This window comes from Rhincodon typus, chromosome 28 (genome assembly GCF_021869965.1).
Source record: "Rhincodon typus isolate 14 chromosome 28, sRhiTyp1.1, whole genome shotgun sequence".
Classification (NCBI taxonomy): domain Eukaryota; kingdom Metazoa; phylum Chordata; class Chondrichthyes; order Orectolobiformes; family Rhincodontidae; genus Rhincodon; species Rhincodon typus.
In genome coordinates, this window is record NC_063359.1 from 34,204,285 (window position 1) to 34,223,383 (window position 19,099).

The 19,099-nt window shown below is 46.3% G+C and overlaps 1 protein-coding gene across 7 annotated transcripts in view; it reads left to right on the plus strand.

The window, feature by feature from the left end:
- Positions 1-19,099, plus strand: part of LOC109916669 (ral guanine nucleotide dissociation stimulator-like) — a 173,557-nt gene that overhangs the window by 136,410 nt on the left and 18,048 nt on the right. For all 7 annotated transcript variants that reach the window (XM_048613585.1, XM_020516404.2, XM_048613582.1 and 4 more), the window contains exons 2-9: positions 2,462-2,572; positions 4,416-4,609; positions 5,811-5,882; positions 6,396-6,589; positions 7,373-7,494; positions 10,733-10,948; positions 12,619-12,722; positions 15,431-15,515. In XM_048613585.1, the coding sequence (XP_048469542.1) occupies positions 2,462-2,572; positions 4,416-4,609; positions 5,811-5,882; positions 6,396-6,589; positions 7,373-7,494; positions 10,733-10,948; positions 12,619-12,722; positions 15,431-15,515 (1,098 nt within the window). The remainder of the gene's footprint in view (positions 1-2,461; positions 2,573-4,415; positions 4,610-5,810; positions 5,883-6,395; positions 6,590-7,372; positions 7,495-10,732; positions 10,949-12,618; positions 12,723-15,430; positions 15,516-19,099) is intronic.

Genomic DNA, 19,099 nt, shown 5'->3' on the forward strand with positions numbered 1-19,099 from the left:
AGCAGACTCACCAAACTGTTTATCTCCCTTCAGGTTCTTATCCAGATCCCTATTGATAGCCCTGAAGAGCCCAGATAGTGTGTCTTAGATACTAACTCACTTTCCCTCATTTCACTTTTGCCACATTTAATCAGAAACCTCTTGTTCCTTCTGTCAATCCGTGCAGTTTGACTAGATCTACTCTATCCAGACTCCCCATTGGTTCCTAACGTTCATAAATATACGCCTGTGCATTACAGGAATTGACAAAAAGCTCGGAAATCAGTCAGAAGAAGGTTTGATTCAGAACTTCCTTTGAACAGGAAGGGGGCAGAGCAGGAAGGACAGAAACCGTCAAAGGTACAAACTGGAACTTGGTCAGATGTGGGTAGAGTTAGCAATAGTCTTTTATTCCACAACATAGAGGCTAGAGGTAGTTCAGCTGAGAATTTGTGTCTAACAATAGTCAAGTAGCACCCAATCAGTTCTGGATTCCTGATTCAAGTTCCCGCTGAATATCCACCTCCAGTTGAGTAAAGAATGAACACCTAATTGACCACCACATGCCCAGAAGTGGCCTTTTTTTAATGGCAGAGGCCTAGTATTGAATGCCATATCCCAACCATCACCTCACACTCGCCTGACATCCCTGCACACAGCAGCACTAGGACCATGTGGCCACTTGCCCAGGATCGGCCAGTTATGTCCTAAATACATCAGAGTGGCATCATTTAAGATCAAGAAACGTTTTAACAAGAAAAGGCCCAACAAGTCCACTCTGTTCTTTGCTGGAATCTGCCCCATGAATCATAGAATCCGTGCAGTGCAGAGGCCATTTGAGTCTGCACCAACCATCTGAAGAGAATCCCAGCCTATCCCCATAACCCTGCACTTTCTATGACTAACCCACCCAGCCTGCACATCCTTGTGCACTATGGGCAGTTCCCCATGGCCAATCCACCCTAACCTGCGCATCTTTGGACTGTGGGAGGAAACCAGAGCACCCGGAGGAAACCCATGCAAACACAGGGAGAACATGCAAACTCCACACAGACAGTCGCCCTGAGGCTGGAATCGAACCCGGGTCCCTGGTGCTGTGAGGCAGCAGTGCTAACCACTGAGCCACCCTGTGCCATGGAAACCAGTTCACCTAAGTCAACTCTTGGCACCTTCCTTCAAACTTCACTGAGGTCACTTTTGAAATCGCATTTTGTTTTTTTTTTCCCAAAGAGCCGGTATTTGTGAGAATGGCTGAATGTGCCACCAAGTACAATTTGTGCCCAGCAACAGGACTTTAATGGCTAACTCAGCAGATCACCGTGCCAGTATCGCTATGGTGATGTTCTCTCCATTCTTCAGTAGCCGTCCAGCGATACGTTAATATTTGGGGCAGGGCAGAAAGCAATGCAGACAAATTAATGAACCAGAAAATCACCTTTCTCATTCAGCAATCGAGATAAAGTGGAACATGGCCCTTACAGTGTGGTTTACTGACCCCAAGCTGGTCAGTCTTTGTAAATAGTCTGTCCCCCCTCTAAAGGAATAAGCAGCTTTCAGGTTCCCTTGAAGAATGACAACTGACAGTTGTTATTAGAGATAACAAAGTGTAGAGCTGGATGAACACAGCAGGCCGAGCAGGAAAGCTGATGTTTCGGGTCTTGACCCTTCTTCAGAATTTCTGAATGGCCTGCTGTGTTCATTCAGCTCTACACCTTGTTGTCTCAGATTCTCCAGCATCAGCAGGTCCTACTATCTCTGATAGTTGTTAATTGCTTTGTCCCCCATTGGCTACACCTGAACCCTGTTTCCTTCATACGTGGTTTGATGCTTGGGGAGGTGATGGCCTAGTGGTATTATCGCTAGACTATTAATCTAGAGACCTAGGTAACGTTCTGGGTGAAATAATTCCAAAGAGGCTGGTATCCTGTCTCCAAGTCACCCTTTATTTACACTTGGAAAGTCCTTGACACTGAACCAACTTCCTCAGAGCCAGCCCTCAGAGTGAACAGAACATCTGACTCTCCTGTTCTTATCTGTCAGCCAGGGCTCCCTGATTGGACCAGGTTACCAGCCCCAATCAGGGAAGTCATATTCTGTAAGGTCCACCTGGCTGACCTTGTTACAGTCACCACAATCAGGGGACCATACTGTAGATAGGTAGAAATTGAATTCATTTTTTTTGAAAGAAGTCTGAAATTAAGAATCTAATGATGGCAATGAAACTGTTATTGACTGTTGGACAATATCTGGATCATTAACTTCCTTTAGGGAAGGAAACTGCCAGTCTGTATGTGACTCCAGACCCACAACAATGTGGTTTACTCTTGACTGCTATCTGGGCATTTTGGGATGGGCAATAAATACCAAACGGATGGCACCCAAGTTCTGTGAGTAAGGAAACGGGCTAACACACGTTCCATTGAGTTGGCCAGGCTTTCTGAGCGCTGGGGGCATCGCACTCACCACTTCATTTCCTTTTCAGAGCGCCGCACAGGAGATTGGCGAGGAAACCGAAGATGGTGCCATCTACACAATAACACTCAGGAGGGTTCAGGTGCACCAGGCAGCAAGCAAAGGCCAGCGATGGCTGGGGGTAAGCAGCGAACGGACATTTATAACCGCGTAGAATCCCTCGGAGCACCGAGGGTGTCACCTCCCTGACATCCTCATGCCCCACTTTTCCATTTTATGTTCCTCGTAATCCCCGATTCCCATTACTGCCCTTTCGATGCTGTTGACACTGTTTTTGTCACACATTTTAACAGTAAGTCTTTAATAAATTTGAAGCTGGGGTAAGATATTATGGGGAAAAGACCGGGATGATCAACTATTTCCCCTGTTGGGGATTATAGGACTTGAGGGACATGGTCTGAGAATAGGAGAGATGTTGGCAAGCACTTCCATGCACAAAGGGTGGTAGAGGTTTGAAATTCTCTTCCACAATTGGTAGTTGATGCTTGATGCTTGTTAATTTTAAATCTGATAAATAAATTATTGTTAAGCAAAGGTGTTAAGAGATATGGGCCAAAGGCAAGTAAAAGGGGGTCAGGCACATCAGCCATGACCTCATTGAATGGTGGAACAGGCTCGAGGGGCTGAATGGCCTACTTCTGTTCCTGTAAGACCAGCGAAGAGCCTTCATTCCTGTAGCGCCTTGCACAGACGCAAGACCACGAAAGCACTTTCCAGCCAATCGAGCACTTCTTGGAATGTGAGCAACGTGGCACTGCATCTGTGTACAGCAAGATCCCAAAGGCAAGAAACCAAATTAACGTCCAGATAATCCATTTTTAGCTGTGTTTGAGGGACAAATCCTGCCCAGGATACCGGGAATAATGCCCGAGTGGGCAGATGGGACCTTGGTATGGCTCACCGCTAAGACATGGCACACCCCTACCCACAACAATGCAGCCGCCCTCTGTACTGAGCCAGAGTGGCAGGTTGGATTCTCTGTTCAACATCACCCATATGGTGCCTCCAGCATTTCACTAACCAATCCCGTTAGGCTGTAATGAACCAATTAGAGAGCTGCAGCAAGATTCAATCACTCTGCACCCGTGTTCGTGTGGGCACTGCCCTGCTGGGGGGAGGGACGGCTCAGCTGATGAGCTTCAGGAGTGGCAATGTTTACCATTTCCCATCCTTTACAAACCAACGTGAACTGCACTGTGTCAGCCCTGGCTCTGTGAAAACAGACTGTGCAGCTCGTTTACAGCTTCCACAACACTTGCCCCTCAGTACACTAGCATCCGGTGTGTGCGGTTTGTCACGCTGCACGGCTCCCTTTTTAGAGTTTAAAGGGAGCGCTGCTTGTGAATGGTCAGTGGCTGCACACCTCCACAGGAGCAGAGATACTCGGGGAATGCTGCACTGTCAGAGGCACCATCCTTCAGTTAAAATCCCAAACCAAGGCCCCGTCTGCCCTCTGTGATGGATGGAGAATATCTGAAGCAGTTCTTCCTGTTGGCTTGGCTGTCATTTTACCTGATTATCTGGTTCATTACTATAGTCGCTGTCTGTGCGTGTTTGCATTGTGCCTATTGTTTGACACATTTCCCTGTATTACAAGACTTCATAAAGTGTTCTTTAGGTGAGTTGTGATGTCCCCTCATTACCGCAGAAGCCACTCTGGATTAGTGCTGTCAGAACGGGTGACAAGCTCTTTTTTTTTTCTTCTATTATTTTGCCACTCCTCGGATAAACTTGTCTGAGTCATCAAGTATTCAGAATGTTTTGTTGTTGATGGTACTCAGCAACAATGGAGCAGCTCACGTTGTACAGGACAGCTTGAACAGCAGAGATAACAACAGGGTGTTCAGTTTGTTCACTTGGCACAGAGTGTTCTCCCTGAAGTGCCTCCCTCCAGAGTGACCATATTCTGCCTTTCCTTCTCATCTTCTCTCCTCCCCCACCCCCACCCCTTCCCCCACTCACAGGTAGACAGCGAACCTGCCATGAACCTGTACGAAACGTGCAAAGTGCGGACCATCAAGGCTGGGACGCTGGAGAAACTGGTGGAATACCTGGTCTCTGCCTTCAAAGGCAATGACTCCACCTATGTCACCATCTTCCTGTGCACCTACCGCGCCTTCGCCTCAACCAAACAAGTGTTAGACCTGCTGCTGAACAGGTAAAAGGGGAACCCAGAGGTGGGACCTCCAATAGCGGACAGGCTGGGGTTTCCCACTCGTTAGAGGCACAAGGGGCCAAGGTGGGGAGTGACCTGACAGCGAGGTCTTTTAAGAGGACAAAAAGGGTTCCCCCAGGGATCTATCCAAAGATTGTCGCCACTTGCCAGGAAGAGCAAAACTGTCAGCCGCTAGTCGCTGGTCAGCCCAAGTGTCTTTACCCAGTGAGTGGGTAGAATTCACTTCCACTGGGCGTGGTTGAGGTGAATACCGTAGACACAATAAAGTTAAACTCTAAACGCTTGAACGAAAGTGGGAGGAGACAGGTGTGGGGCCAAATAGCCTGTTTCTGTGCTGTTCGTTCAAGGTGACCAGCTGATGCCACCAAGGGGTTACTCATTGGGTGGATAGGACAATGGGAGGTTAGTGGTTCCTGAAGCCACGTGTGGAAGTATAGTCAGCAAGGAGTTGTGTGCTATTCACTGGCCCTTGAGCTCATCTAGGATTGACCAGGTTCTCTCATGAAACAAGGTGAATTGGGCAAGTTATCGTATGCTGGTCCCCATTCCTGACCAACTGACCCAGTCCACACAATGGACCAGGTTTTTGAGACCCTTGGGATCTGAGTAGCACAGTCCCACAACAACTGGCCCGACACAAACCATGACAGACCGAAGGTGGGACCTTTAGGATAGGACAGCACAACCACCAACTTTGTAGACCTACAAAGCCCCTGAATTGATGGCTCCTGATTTGCAGTGTGATGCAGGAGGCTGGGCCTATATTCTCGAGAGTTTAGAACAATGAGAGGTGATATCATTGCGGCAGACCGACTCCTTTCACAACTCAACAGGAAGGATGTTTTCCTGGGCCGGAACATTCCAGAAACAGGGCACACAGTCTCAGAGTAACAAGTAAGCAATGTAGGACTGAGATGAGGAGGAATTCCTTCACTCAGAGGGTGGTGAGTCTTTAGCTCAGAGGGTGGCAGAAGCGTCAGTCACTGAGTGTGGTCAAGGTGGAGATCAACAGATTTCTAAAAATATCAAGGGATGTGGGGATAGTGCAGGAAAATGTTGTCAAGGCAGAGGGTCAGCTAGGATCTAGCACAATGGCAGAGTGGTTCAAGGGGCTGAATGGCCTACTCCCATTTCTCTGAACCCATTTCTCTCATTGTTCTGATTTCTCTCGTACCTTTTACAGATATGGAAACTTGCACCAAATGAATGGAGATGTATCCAAGCTTACACCAGATGACAGGCTGGAATTGAAAAAGTAAGAGCATCTTCCTGCTGCTGAGCCCTTGTGACTCACTGATACCCAGAAGGTTGAGTAGCCACATTCTTAAAGGAACAATGCCTCCAAATGGGGATCATTTTTCACAGGAAGGCTGGCTCATCTTCCTTGGTGATGGTAGCTCCCACTCATTTTCTCTGTGGCAGGGGAACCAGGCAGTAATCTCAGAAGCCATTTGGATCTTTTGTTGGTAAATAAAGGTAGCATGACGTCGCAGAAATAGGGCTATGACCATTGCTGGGCAGAAAGGAAACTCTGCCAGGTCTTCCTCTGGGATCTATCGGGATGTATTAAGAGTAGACAGTAGTTACTCTGTGAAAGGGAACGCAACAATGAACTACATGAGCTGCCCCTATCCCCATCTGGATCCATGTGACCTGCCCAGTCTCTCATCTGTCACCTCTAAGTAGGAGCCCTGGGAGCCGTGTTCTTTGTTTAGTTTGGCGGAAAACATTTGTAGAGTGTTTACCAACCCCAATCCCTTTCTTTCAGAACCATTTCATCGATCCTGGGAGCCTGGCTCGATCAGTATTCTGAAGATTTCCGGAAACCACCGGATTACTCCTGCCTGAAGCATCTCTACGCCTACATCCGTCAGATGTTCCCTGGATCAGACCTGCAGCGTCGTGCTCAAGTCCTCCTTGGCACGTTCCAAAGGCACAAGGAAGCAGAACCTGATCAGGATGGTATGGCACCCCTGACTCAAACCCCTTCTCCCCCCCCCCCCCCCCCCCCAAACCAAACCCACAACCTACTGACTCCAGCTGCTCAGTCGGTAGCACATTCTTCTGCAAGTCGCAAAGTTCTGAGCTCCAGCCCTGCTCCAGGGCTTGTGACCTTCCACTCCCGCATGGAGGGGAAGACCTTAAACCCCAGCCCTATCTGCCTGCTCAGGTGGCTGTAAGAAATCCCAAGACTGCTATTTTGAAGAAGTTCAGCACAATTATCACAACAGGGCACAGAGGGAAAATTGTAGGGGAAACAAACAAAAACATTGACAAGGTTAAAAGCCTTTGTCCTCGCCTGTGTGAATGTAAACAAGTTCCTTCTGTTGTTGTAAATGTCCTACCAGTAACTCACTGTTTCAGAATGTTAATACGCAGTATATCTACACATGGTTAGTCAGTGGTCACACTCTGTGTTTCTGGCTTCTTAGATTGCAGTGTCACCCCAACCACTGGCCGAAGCAAGTTGCACTTATATAGCAATTGTAACAGAATGAAATGTCCCAGAAATAGCATCATCAAACCAGACTTGGCTACACATTAGAGTTTAAGGTTTTAAAGATTATCCTCAAGAAGGAGTGGGGGTTAGCCGAGGAGTGAATGTGTGTGAGTCTTTTAATATGTGTGTGAGAGAAAGGGGTAATTGTAACACTTTTATGTATGTGTCTAAAAGGGGTAATTGTAGTGTGTGTGTGTGTGTGTTAATTGTAACTCTAGTTAACCCCACTGGTTGTGTCATTCCAGCACCTGATCACAGTAGCTGCACCTACACACTGGTGGAGGAGAATGGGTTTGAAGATGAAAAGCCTGATTTCCTCTCGTTCATTGCAAGTGTGGTGGCCGAGCAGTTTACATTAATGGATGCGGTGAGTGATGCATCACACTTCGGAATTATTCTGTTGCGAAAACACTTGAACGATCGAATGTAATAACCAGCCAGCACTTCCTTCCTGCACCCTCAGAAAGGTTTCTTATCCTCTGTCTTCGATTCATTCCGGTCACATTATGTTGCCACTATCTAAACGAGCTCTCGGCAGTTCTGTTATTTTCCGCTCCATGGTTTAAGTTCAGTTCTGGTTGGTTTCCACAGCAACAACTTTCTACAGAGGAAACCCCCCAGTGCTTTTCCTGAGTGAATGTTTTCACTTTATGACTCTGTTTGCTGGAAAACACGAGGTGGACTTATAGAACATAGAACATAGAACAGTACAGCGCAGTACAGGCCCTTCGGCCCACGATGTCGTGCCGAACTTTTACCCAAAACCTAAGGTCTATCTAACCTCCACCACTACCTTATACTATCATCCATATGCCTATCTAATAGCTGCTTAAATGCCCCTAATGAGGCCGACTCCACTACCCTCTCCGGCAATGCATCCCACGCCCCTACCACTCTCTGAGTAAAGAACCTACCTCTGACGTCTCCCCTATATCTACCTCCTTTCACTTTAAAACTATGTCCCCTCCTAAAAGCTACCTTCACCCTAGGAAAAAGTCTCTGGCTGTCTACTCTATCTATACCTCTGATCGTTTTGTACACCTTAGAAAAGAATCATATGTCAGCATAGCCTTGGTGAGTCAAAGGGCCTGTTCCTGTGTTGTACTTTGTTCTCTTTGTTCACCGTACTCCAGTGTGTCATGACAACTGGTACAAAGTAAGATGGTTGTGGTTGTAGAGGATGTTTACTGATCATTGCATGATCATTGCACATTTGTAGCAAGACCTGGACAATATCCACATTTGGGCTATCAAGTAACATTTGCGCCACACACAAGTGCTAGGAAATGACCATCTACAACAAGAGAGAATCAAACCATCTTCCGTTGATATTCAATGACATTACACTGCTCAATCCCTCATTATCAACATGCTGGATGGTATCATTGACCTGATCTGGACTAGCCACGTCAATAGTGTGGCTACAAGAGCAGATCGGAAGTTAGAAATCCTGCAGTGAGTAACTCACCCCCTGATTCCCCAAAGTCTATCCACTATCAACAAGGCACAAATCAGGAGTGTGATGGAATACTCACCTGGATGAGGGCAGCCCCAACAACACGCAAGAAACTTGACACAATTCAGGACAAAGCAGCTCATTTGGTTGATGCCACATCCACAAACATTCATTCCCTCCACCATCCACATTCATTAACAGCAGTGCTTACTATCTAGTAGATGTACTGCAGAAATTCACCAAGTTTTGTTTAGCTGCACCTTCCAAACCCACGCCCATCTCGAAAGACATTTGCAGCAGATACATGGGAACACCACTTCCTGCAAGTTTCCCTTCAGGCCACTCACAATCCGGACTTGGAAATATATCGCCGTTCCTTCACTGCTACTGGGTGAAAGTCCTGGAATTTCCTCCATAACAGCAATGTGGAAGTACCTTAACCTAAAGTCTTCACTGACAATTGGCAGTACGCACCAGTTTTATTCCAAATTTCACAATTGTATTGAATTCAAAATTCTCATCAGCCAAGTTGGGATTCAAGAATATTCACCTGGGCCAGAGCTTCCCATTTGGTGCTTTGCCCTCTGGGAATATCCTGAGGTGAAAGAACTCTGACTTTTTTGCATAGGGTGAGCTTCAGAGCCATATTTGTGATGAGGTGCAGCAGACCTTAGGCTGGGACATTGCTCCAACATAAAGGATCAAATCTGAGGAACAGGCAAAGGCCATTCAGCCCTCCAGCCTGTTCTACTTTAGGGTCAGAATGCTCTTTAAATTATTGTTTAATCAGAATATTAATCAAACAGATTTGTTTGTGGAACAAATGTGATGGAAGATGCTCAGTTTGTCCTGCTGGGTGAAGCTGGAAAACACTCAAGAACTTAATCCCATCCAGGACAAAGCAGCCCATTTCAGTAACACCCCATCTATCACCTTTGACATTCACTTCCTCCATTGCCAATGCTCACTGTCAGCAATGTGTACCTTCTACTAGATGCATTGCAGTCATTTGCCAAGGCTCCTTCAACAGCACTTTCCAAACCCATGAGCTGTTCCACGTGGAAGGACAAGATACTTGGGAACACCACCTGCTGTGAGTTCCTGTTCAAGCCATTCCCCATCCTGGACTCTTGACGATATAGAGCCATGGAAATATACAGCACAGAAACAGACCTTTTGGTCCAACTCGTCCATGCCGAGCACATATCCTATATAAATCTAGTCCCATTTGCCAGCATTTGGCCCATATCCCTCTTAAACCCTTCCTATTCATGTACCCATCCAGATGCCTTTTGAATGCTGTAATTGCACCAGCCCCCACCACATCCTCTGGCAGCTCATTCCATACACACACCACCCTCTGTGTGGAAAAAGTTGCCCCTTAGGTCCTTTTTTTTAAATATCTTTCCTTTCTCTCACCTTAAACCTATGCTTTCTAGTTTTGGACTCCCCTACCCTGGGGAAAAGACCTTGTCTATTTACCCTATCCATGCCACTCCTGGTTTTATAAACCTCTATAAGGTCACACCTCAGCCTCTGACACTCCAGGGAAAGTAGCCCAAGCTATTCAGCTTCTCCCTATAGCTCGAACCCTCCAACCCTGGCAACGTCCTTGTAAATCTTTTCTGATCCCTTTCTAGTTTCACAACATCCTTCCTATTAGCAGGGAGACCAGAATTTCACGCAATACTCCAAAAGTGGCCAAACCAATTGTCCTGTCCCAAGTCCAGTACTCCATGCACTGACCAATAATGTTGACTGTTCATTCATTGTCACCGGAACTCCCTTCCCTAGCTACCGAATGGATGTGCCAACCCCACTTGGAGCTGCAGCTCACCACTAACATTCCCTCTACACTCAGCATGTGTGCAGCTGCATCAATGGTCTGTGCATGGCGAGTGATGTCAGCTCACAATTAACTTCCAGTTCCCGAAGTCACTGCAGCACACAGGCCTGCAAGGTGAAGCCAGAAGAAAAATTAGAGAGAGTGCTGGTCACCACCAGCTTCTCCAGTGAAGTTGGTGAGAGGTGGTAAATACTGGCCTAGCCAGAGATGCCCATGTGCTCAGACTGAATGAAAATAAACCCATTTCTGAGGTATCTATGTTGCAAGGATGTCCATTTATGAGATTCGATTTCTGTGTTACAGGAATTGTTCAAGAAAGTTGTTCCATATCACTGCCTAGGAAGCATTTGGTCCCAGAGAGACAAGAAGGGGAAGGAGCATCTGGCGCCCACGATCCGCGCAACGGTCACACAGTTTAACAGAGTCACAAACTGTGTCATTGCAACCTGTCTGAGCGACAAGACTCTGAAACCCCAGCAGAGAGCTAAGATCATCGAGAGGTGGATTGAGGTGGCCAGGGTAAGTCCATCAGAAACTGGACCTGCTCAATGGGAATGCACGGAGTGAGAGGCTGAGGCTTAATTCATCAGAGGAGGAATGGATGAACACAGCAGGCCAAGCAGCATCAGACGAGCAGGAAGGCTAAGTGTCTGGTCACGTGGCCCAATATATCCTGTGTGGCTCGGTGTTACGTTTTGCTTTATAAAGTTCTTGTAAAGCACTCTGGGGTGTTTTGCGACTTTTAAAAGTGCTCCATAAATATAAGTTGTTGTTGTTGGCTGGGTTACCAAGGGAGGGAAAACTGTGAAGGTGTCAGTGGGGTCTCCTAAAATTGGGCAGTGGTCAAACCCCAGGAGGCTGGTGGGTTGCCGCCTCTGTGAATGTATTCCTGGAGGTTTCATCACGTGACTACCAGCCTCCCATGCTATTGGCTGTCGGACACGAGGCACTGCCTTGGTACAGGCTAATCAGAAAGTAAAAGGCTCACCTTTGCCTGTTTGGATGCTTCTTGGCTCGTAGATCAAACAGCCCCTTTCCCCTGATGTCCGATCATTTCTACGAGGAATAAGCGACAGAGAAAGTGAGAAGAGGGTGACATTTATTTTTAAGACTCCCAGTGACTTCCATCCAGATGTTTATTCAATGTCCAGGCGATTAATCTTCACTTCCTGGAGACTTTAGGACAGTTCTGAAGGGCGGCCAGTCCGAGAGGGAGCTGTCTATTTGGTGAGCAGCTGGACGATGCTGGAGTGGAAGATTTAAGTAAAAGAAGCTCCTTGAAAAACAGTATGACGTGACACCATTACTGGATTAATGATCTAGAACCTAAGCTTAATGTTCTGGATTCAAATCTCAACATGGCAGATGGTGAAATGTGAATTCAGTAAAAATTGTCAAGATAGCCCCCATCGGTTCACTGCTGTCATTTCATAGAATCCCTACAGTGTGGAAGCAGGCCATTCAACCCATGTCCACACCAACCCTCCGAAGAGCATTCCTCCCAGAGCCAACCCTATCACAGTAACCTTGCATTTCCCATGGCTAACCCACCCAGCTTGCACATTCAGGACACTACAGGCAATTTAACATGGCCAGTCCACCTGACCTGCACATCTTTGGACTGTGGGAGGAAACCAGAGCACCCAGAGGTAATCCATGCAGACACAGGGAGAATGCGCAAACTCCACACAGACAGTTGCCCAAGGGTAGGATCGAACCTGGGTCCCTGGAGCTGTGAGGCAGCAGTGCTAACCACTGACACACCATGTCCTTCATGTACTGTCTCTGAAGTGGCTGTTTAGAGGCTCAGGTCTATGATCATGGACTCAAATCCTACTGTGGTAGAACTTGCGTTCATTTCATTAATAAAGGGAAAAAAATGTGGAATTGGAAGTTAATCTCAATGGTGAACACAAAACTATCATTAATTGTTTCAAAACGCATCTGATTCACCAATATCCTTCTCGGGAAAGAAATCTGCCATTCTTACCCAGTTATGACCTACATGTGACTCTAGACCCAAAGCAATGGAGTTGCCTCTGAACTGCTCCCTGAGGAATTAGGATAGGCCAATAAATGTTGGGCTAGCCAGTGGCACCTCCATCCCATGAAGAAATATTTTTTTTTTATAAAACACTGAGTTTAAAACCTTGCTCCCTATCAGCTGTTTTTGTTTCTCTTTACAACAGGAATGCAGAATCTTCAAAAACTTCTCCTCGTTACGAGCCATTCTCTCTGCCTTACAGTGCAACTCTGTTCACAGGCTGAAGAAGAGTTGGGATGAAGTGTCAAGGTAGGAACGAGACATAGACATAGTTTCCTTCGTTGTTCTCTTTTTCTTATTCTGTTACTTGGTGTTTGTTCTTCATTTGGGAGGAGCTGATGGTTTTTTGATTGTCTCTTTATAGGGATATGCTGCTGAAACCCTCATTCTGCTCACATTAACTCTCAATCTAAGATGGTGGCATAGTGGTGATGTCTCTGGGGGTTGGGGGTGGGGTGACCATTTCGAAGCTCAGGGCTTCAGATCTGACCATGGTAAACCAGAATTCATTTAATTAGTAAAGGAAAAGAAATGTGGAATTGAAACTTGATCTCCATAATGGTGACCACAAAACTATCTGAGGAAGGGTCACTCGATCTAAAACATTAACTCTGATTTCTCTCCACAGATGCTGCCAAATCTGCTGAGCTTTTCCGGCAATTTCTGTTTTTATTGTGACAAAGCTATCATTAATTGTTTCAAAACCTATCTGATTCACCAATATCCTTTCCAGAAGGAAATTTGCCATTCTTACCCAGTCCTGACCTACATGTGACTCACAGACCCGCAGCAATGGGAATAGCTCATAGCTGACCCCTGAACTGGTTTAGCAAGCCATTCTGTTCAAGGAATATTAGTGATGGGCACGTCCCACGAAAGTATAAGAACAGATAACCCGATTAGTTCAGTGCTGTCTTGGGTGTCCTACCATTTTCCACCCTCGATTAAAATCAAGCTTCTTGCAAAACCTGTTGCCCATAACCCAACTTGTACCTATTATCCCTGTGCTCACTGACCTACATCCCTAGCACGAAGTGCCTGCATTTTCAATCACATCTGAACATGGTCTCACCCTCCCTAAGTCCGCGATGCTGCCCAGCCCTACAACTCTGTGAAATCTCTGTGCTCCTTCGGTTTCTGCCTCTTGTGCATCCCTGATTTCCAATCTCTGCAGCATCATTGACGATCCATTCAGCCTTTTGGCCCCTAAGCTCTGGAAACAACTTCCTAAATCTCTCCAATTCTATCTAGTCACCCTGATATAGGAAGGATATTATTAAGCTAGAGAGGGTTGAGAAGAGATTTACCAGGATGTTGCCAAGTATGGAAGGTTTGAGTTATAAAGGAAAGCTGGATAGGCTGAGACTTTTTTCACTGGAGTGTAGGAAACCGAGGGCTAACCTTATATAAGTTTATAAAATCATGAGGGGTATAGATAGGGTTAATGATAGGTGTCTTTTCTCTAGGGTGGGGGATTTCAAGACTAGAGGGCGTATTTTTAAGGTGAGAGGCAAGAGATTTAAAGAAGATGAGGGGCATATCTTTTACACAGAGGGTGGTTTGCATGTGGAGTGAACGTCCTGAGGAAGCGGTGGATGAGAGCACAATTACAACATTTAAAAGACATTTAGATAAGTCCATGAATAGGAAAGGTTTGGAGGGATATGGGCCAGGAGCAGGCAGGTGGGACTAATCTGGTTGGAATTATGGTCAGCATGGACTGGTTGGTTCGAAGGGTCTGTTTCTGTGCTCAATAACTCTATCGCCTTAAAATGTCTCTCCAAGCGAACATTTAGCCACCTGCCCTAACATTTCTCCATGCGACGTGATTCTAATTGCTCTTTGATAATGTTACTGTGAAGCTGCCTGAGACACTGCTGTACCTTTTTAAAGATGCTACATGAATGCAGGCGTTTGTTGTGGTTCATTTTGTCTCGTTCTTTGCGTGACTGAGCATTCTTGCCATGTGAATGGAACATCTCAGCTAAGCCTTATCTTGGTTCCTGGTTAATATCGAACCCTACCCAGAGCCTGAGAGTGTGATATGCAACCTTAGCACCCTGCCTGCTGCCTGTGCTGATAGCAGCTAACACAGCCAAGACATCGTGAGCTTCCATACCTGTGATGTTCGATGCTAACCAGTTACTGTCTTTAAATACTGGACCACCTTGGAAACTTTGATTCATTGATAGCTGCAACACTTTGGATTTTTTTGATTCTTTCCCACAGAAACAATCTAGATAAATCGTCAATTTACAGCTTAATACATTCATACATTCAAAGAAAGTCTACCACACATGTGCTTTATAGTGCGCTATCTAGATAGCGGAAATTCTGGTCAGGTTTTAATTACTCCCTGTCGCGTGGGAACTAAGGACCCTGCTGGTTGTCCAGTTGTGGTGTTGTCAGACTGGGATTCGACCCTGTGTCTGACTCTCTCTGCGACACCAGTCATGTGCTGTTTGGGACCCCATTGGTTTGGCTTGTATTCGCTAAAGTTCAAAGCAATAAGGGAAGGACGTTTATTCCCTACATATTGCATGCAAATCTTTGTTAACTGGTGAAGAAGCCAGAGATTTAATTTTTTTAGTGGAATACAGGGATTTGTACTCGCACAGTTACCTTGGATCAATAATCATTAATCTATTGTTCAGGAATCCATTAAATGTGTTACATGTAATGCTGTACAGTAATGGGCAAGGATACACTTTTTCCATTTGTTAGTTCTCCAGCCGACCACAAATATAAACTCAATAATGCAGTGGACAAGTCAGAGATAGCTCTGTCCTGTTTTGTGAGTATTCCAGCCTTCATCCCTGGAATAAGAATTTGGTCTGTTCTGATCATCTGTCTTTCAGTGAGTATAGGTAACTGCACCACTGTTATTGGTTTTCTTGAGAGAATCGTGTGTCTTTTTATTTCCCCTAACATTTGTGCCTTTGGTTGGAATTGCACAGAGAGAACATCCGGATATTCCAGGAATTGTCAGAAATCTTCTCCGACGACAACAACCACTCTTTGAGCCGTGAGCTCCTCATCAAGGTAAGAGCTGTCTGCTGGTCTTATGAACCGGTGCAGGGGGAGGTGTTAGCTGGTCACTGCTTCACTCAAGGGGCTATGCACCACATGTGGGAGCTGATGATGGGGCCGAGGGAGAGGTGCTGCAGCTCTCTGTTACCGTGTAAACACACAGACACACACACTCTGGGACATTTTAGCTTGTAAAAGGCAGCTGTTGTGGTTAAACTTGATAGGTTACTTGTGTCAGAAGGGATGGTCTTTGGTATAAAATAAGTTTACAAACAAACAAGAAACAAGAGTAGGCCACTCAGCCCTTTTTAAGCCATGCTCTACCATTCAGCAAGACCGTGGCTGATCTGATTTTAACCTCAACTCCACATTGCTGCGTACCCCCAATAATCTTTCATCCCCTTGGTCATCAAGACCCCTGCCTTTAAAAATATTTAAAGATTCTACATCCACTGCCTTTTGAATCTCAATCTCAATCCTGAGAGAAAAAGAAATGTTTCATTTGAGAGTCTGTTTTAAATGGGCACCCCCTTATTTTTAAACAGTGGCCCCTTAACAATCTGCTTAACAATGTTAAACTGTAGCCCCTAAGCGTTAAACTTTGGCCCCTTAACAAACTTACCAAAGAAGATTGAAAGCATTTGGGCATCTGAAGCACTTTCAACAATAAAACCAGTTTGCTGGAAGCCTGATGGTACTGAGTGGCTGATTTTAAAGTGTTGCATAAGAGCTGTGATGTGGTCAGGTGACAATCTCTCGATTTCTTGGAAACAGAGTTTTGGTCAGTATTTTTGTGCTGGTAGAGTGGAGACCAAATGACAGGATGTGGTCATACGCTCAGTAGTTAACCAGTGGTATTTTCAAACATGCCTCTGAGCTCTTGCAGACACCTCTCTCTCTCTCTCTGTCTCTGAGCTTGCACTCGGAAAGCTGGCCGGCCAATTGGCTGAGTATCACGCACAGGCTCGCTGATGGGAGTTTTGCTGAAGGCGGAGAAGTTGAGAACTGGCGGCATGTTCCCGGTAAAACCCTGGTGATTCCAGGCATACGGCTGTTTACAACATGCCTGTTTTCTTTTAAAGAGATTATTATTTGAGATAACAAGGTGTGGAGCTGTAGGAACACAGCAGGCCAGGCAGCATCAGAGGAGCAGGAAAGCTGACGTTTCGGGTCTGGACCCTTCTTCAGAAAACGAAGAAAATTTTGAGATTGATTTTAATGCTCTTTTCTCCCCTACGCAACTCCCCAAAACCACCTACCCCCCACGTGGGCCTCATCACTTGATTAACTTGGCTAACAGTGAGTTTGCAAGCTCAGCGGAGATGACACTTGTACTGCAATCTCCAAATGTTTGGGTTAGCGGTGGAAAGGAGGCTTGACCATCATGCACTGTTGGACTTGTTGGGCCGAATGGCCTGTTTCCACTCTGAGGGATTCTATGTCTATGACACTGCTTGAAGAGGCGGGAAGAGCACAGCATCTCGAGGCAGGGGTTGGGGGAGGAATAGGAAATGAAGAAGGTACTTAGTGGCTTCTTGAGTGTGATTCACACTCACTCACTCACTCACTCCTTCATCTCTGATCACACACCAAGGCGGAACGCTAACAGGAAAACGTACAAGGAGTGTTTCCTGGAGCTCAGTGGTATGACGGTTTGGAGAAGCTGGGACTGTTCTCCAGCTGAGAGGAGATTTGGTCAAGGTGTTCAAAATCGTGAGGGTCTGGACAGAGTAGTTAGGGAAAAATTGTTCGTATTGGCCAAAGTGTGGAGAATCTGAAGACAGCGATCTGAGGTGATTGGCAGATCCACCAGCGGCAGCATAAGGAAAGGCTTGATGTGTCTCAGAGGACCAGAGGGCTGCTGTGTTGAGAGAGAAAGAGAGAGAGAGGTACCTGGTGGTGGTTTAACCTGACAGTCACCACTGCCTCAGGTTAGGGCAGAGGTTCAACAGTGCAGTTAGCTCAGATGGCTGAGCAGCTGATCTGCAATGCAGAGTGACGCCAACAGCGTGAGCTCGATTCCTGTCACCGACTGAGGTTACATCAGACTTTATTATGCAATAAGTGGTTGGGATCTGGAATGCATTTCCTGAGACTGTGGTGGAGACTGACCCAATCAAGGTGTTCGAAAGGGAATTAGATAATTATCTGATTTGGAAGTAAGTTACTGGGAAAATGTGGGGGAGTGGGACTAGCTGAGTTTCTCTTGCAGAGATGGTAGAGACAGGATGGGTTCAATGGTTCTCTTTGCTGTATCTACTCCATGATTTTGTGTCTTTTTTCATTCACGGGATATGGGTGTTGCTGGCTAGGTCCATTCTTAATTACCCTCGAGAAGGAAGAGGTGAACGTCCTACTCGAACAGCTCATTCCCTGTGGGGTAGGGACACTCACAGCATGGTTAGGAAAGGATCTGACCCAGCAACAGTGAAGAATCAGTGAAATATTTCCATGTCAGGAGAGTGTGTTTTCGAGGGGCTGGCGTTCCCATCCATCTGCTGTCCTCTATAATCTTCGAAAGATTCCGTTTTCAGGGTTTTAGGGGTAAAGAAATTGAGCATAGGATAGGTCAAGTGGCCTCCTACAGAGCTGTAAGTCTCTCTGATCCACAGCAGCTGGGTGGTTGGGGAGCTAAAGGTGTGTGTGTGTGTGTGTGTGTGTGTGTGTGTGTGTGTGTGTGTGAGAGTGAAACAGAGTGAGACTATGTGCCAGAAGTATTGCTGTCCTGCTCTCCACAATCACAAACTGCCCAGAATCCCAAGTGAGGATCCCAGAGTTTCTCACTGAGCTGAGTGACAGCACACAGCACCCGCAGTCTTTCTGTAGGGACGGGAGAAGAACACAAGGTGGGTCAGGTGGGGGGGAGAAAGAAGGGGAAAGGGGGAATTTCTTGCCAGCTTACAAAAAAAAATCTGTAAAAAAGTTTGACCACCATCTTTGTGAAATAATATCAAAAGAGAAAAGTTAGGTAAACATTTTCTGATGCTCGTGAGAACTGTGATGATGTTTGGCATCTTCTCTCTGTAGCTAAGGAAGATAGAAAAGTAAAGCACGGGAACAGGCCCTTCGGCCCACCATGTCTGTGCTGACCATGTTGCCTTCATTCTAAACTGATCCCACCTGCCTGCACATGGTCTGTATCCCTCTATTCCCTGCCTGTCCATGTGTTTGTCTAAATGCCTCTTAAACATTGCCATCTTATCTGTTTCTACGACCTCCCCTGGCTGTGTGTTTCAGGCCTTCTGTTCAACTGAACTGTTAAGCAGAGTTGAAGCCCTTGTTATAACATCTCTTGTGTACATAAGACATAGCAGCAAGTATAGGCCATTCGGCCCCTCAAATATCCTCCACCATCCAATAAGAACACAGCTGATCTGTTTGTGGCCTTAATCCCACTTTTCTGCCTGCATCCTCCACTCCCATGATCCTTGACTTCATTATCAGTCAAAACTGTCTCTCTTAAGTCTTGAATGTTGATATCCCAGCCTCCACTGCTCCGTGGAAAAGAGACTAGTCACCCTTTTAACGGAGGACATTCCTCCTCATCCTATCTTCAATGGCACCTTCCACCTTCCACACGCCCCCCCCCCCCCCCC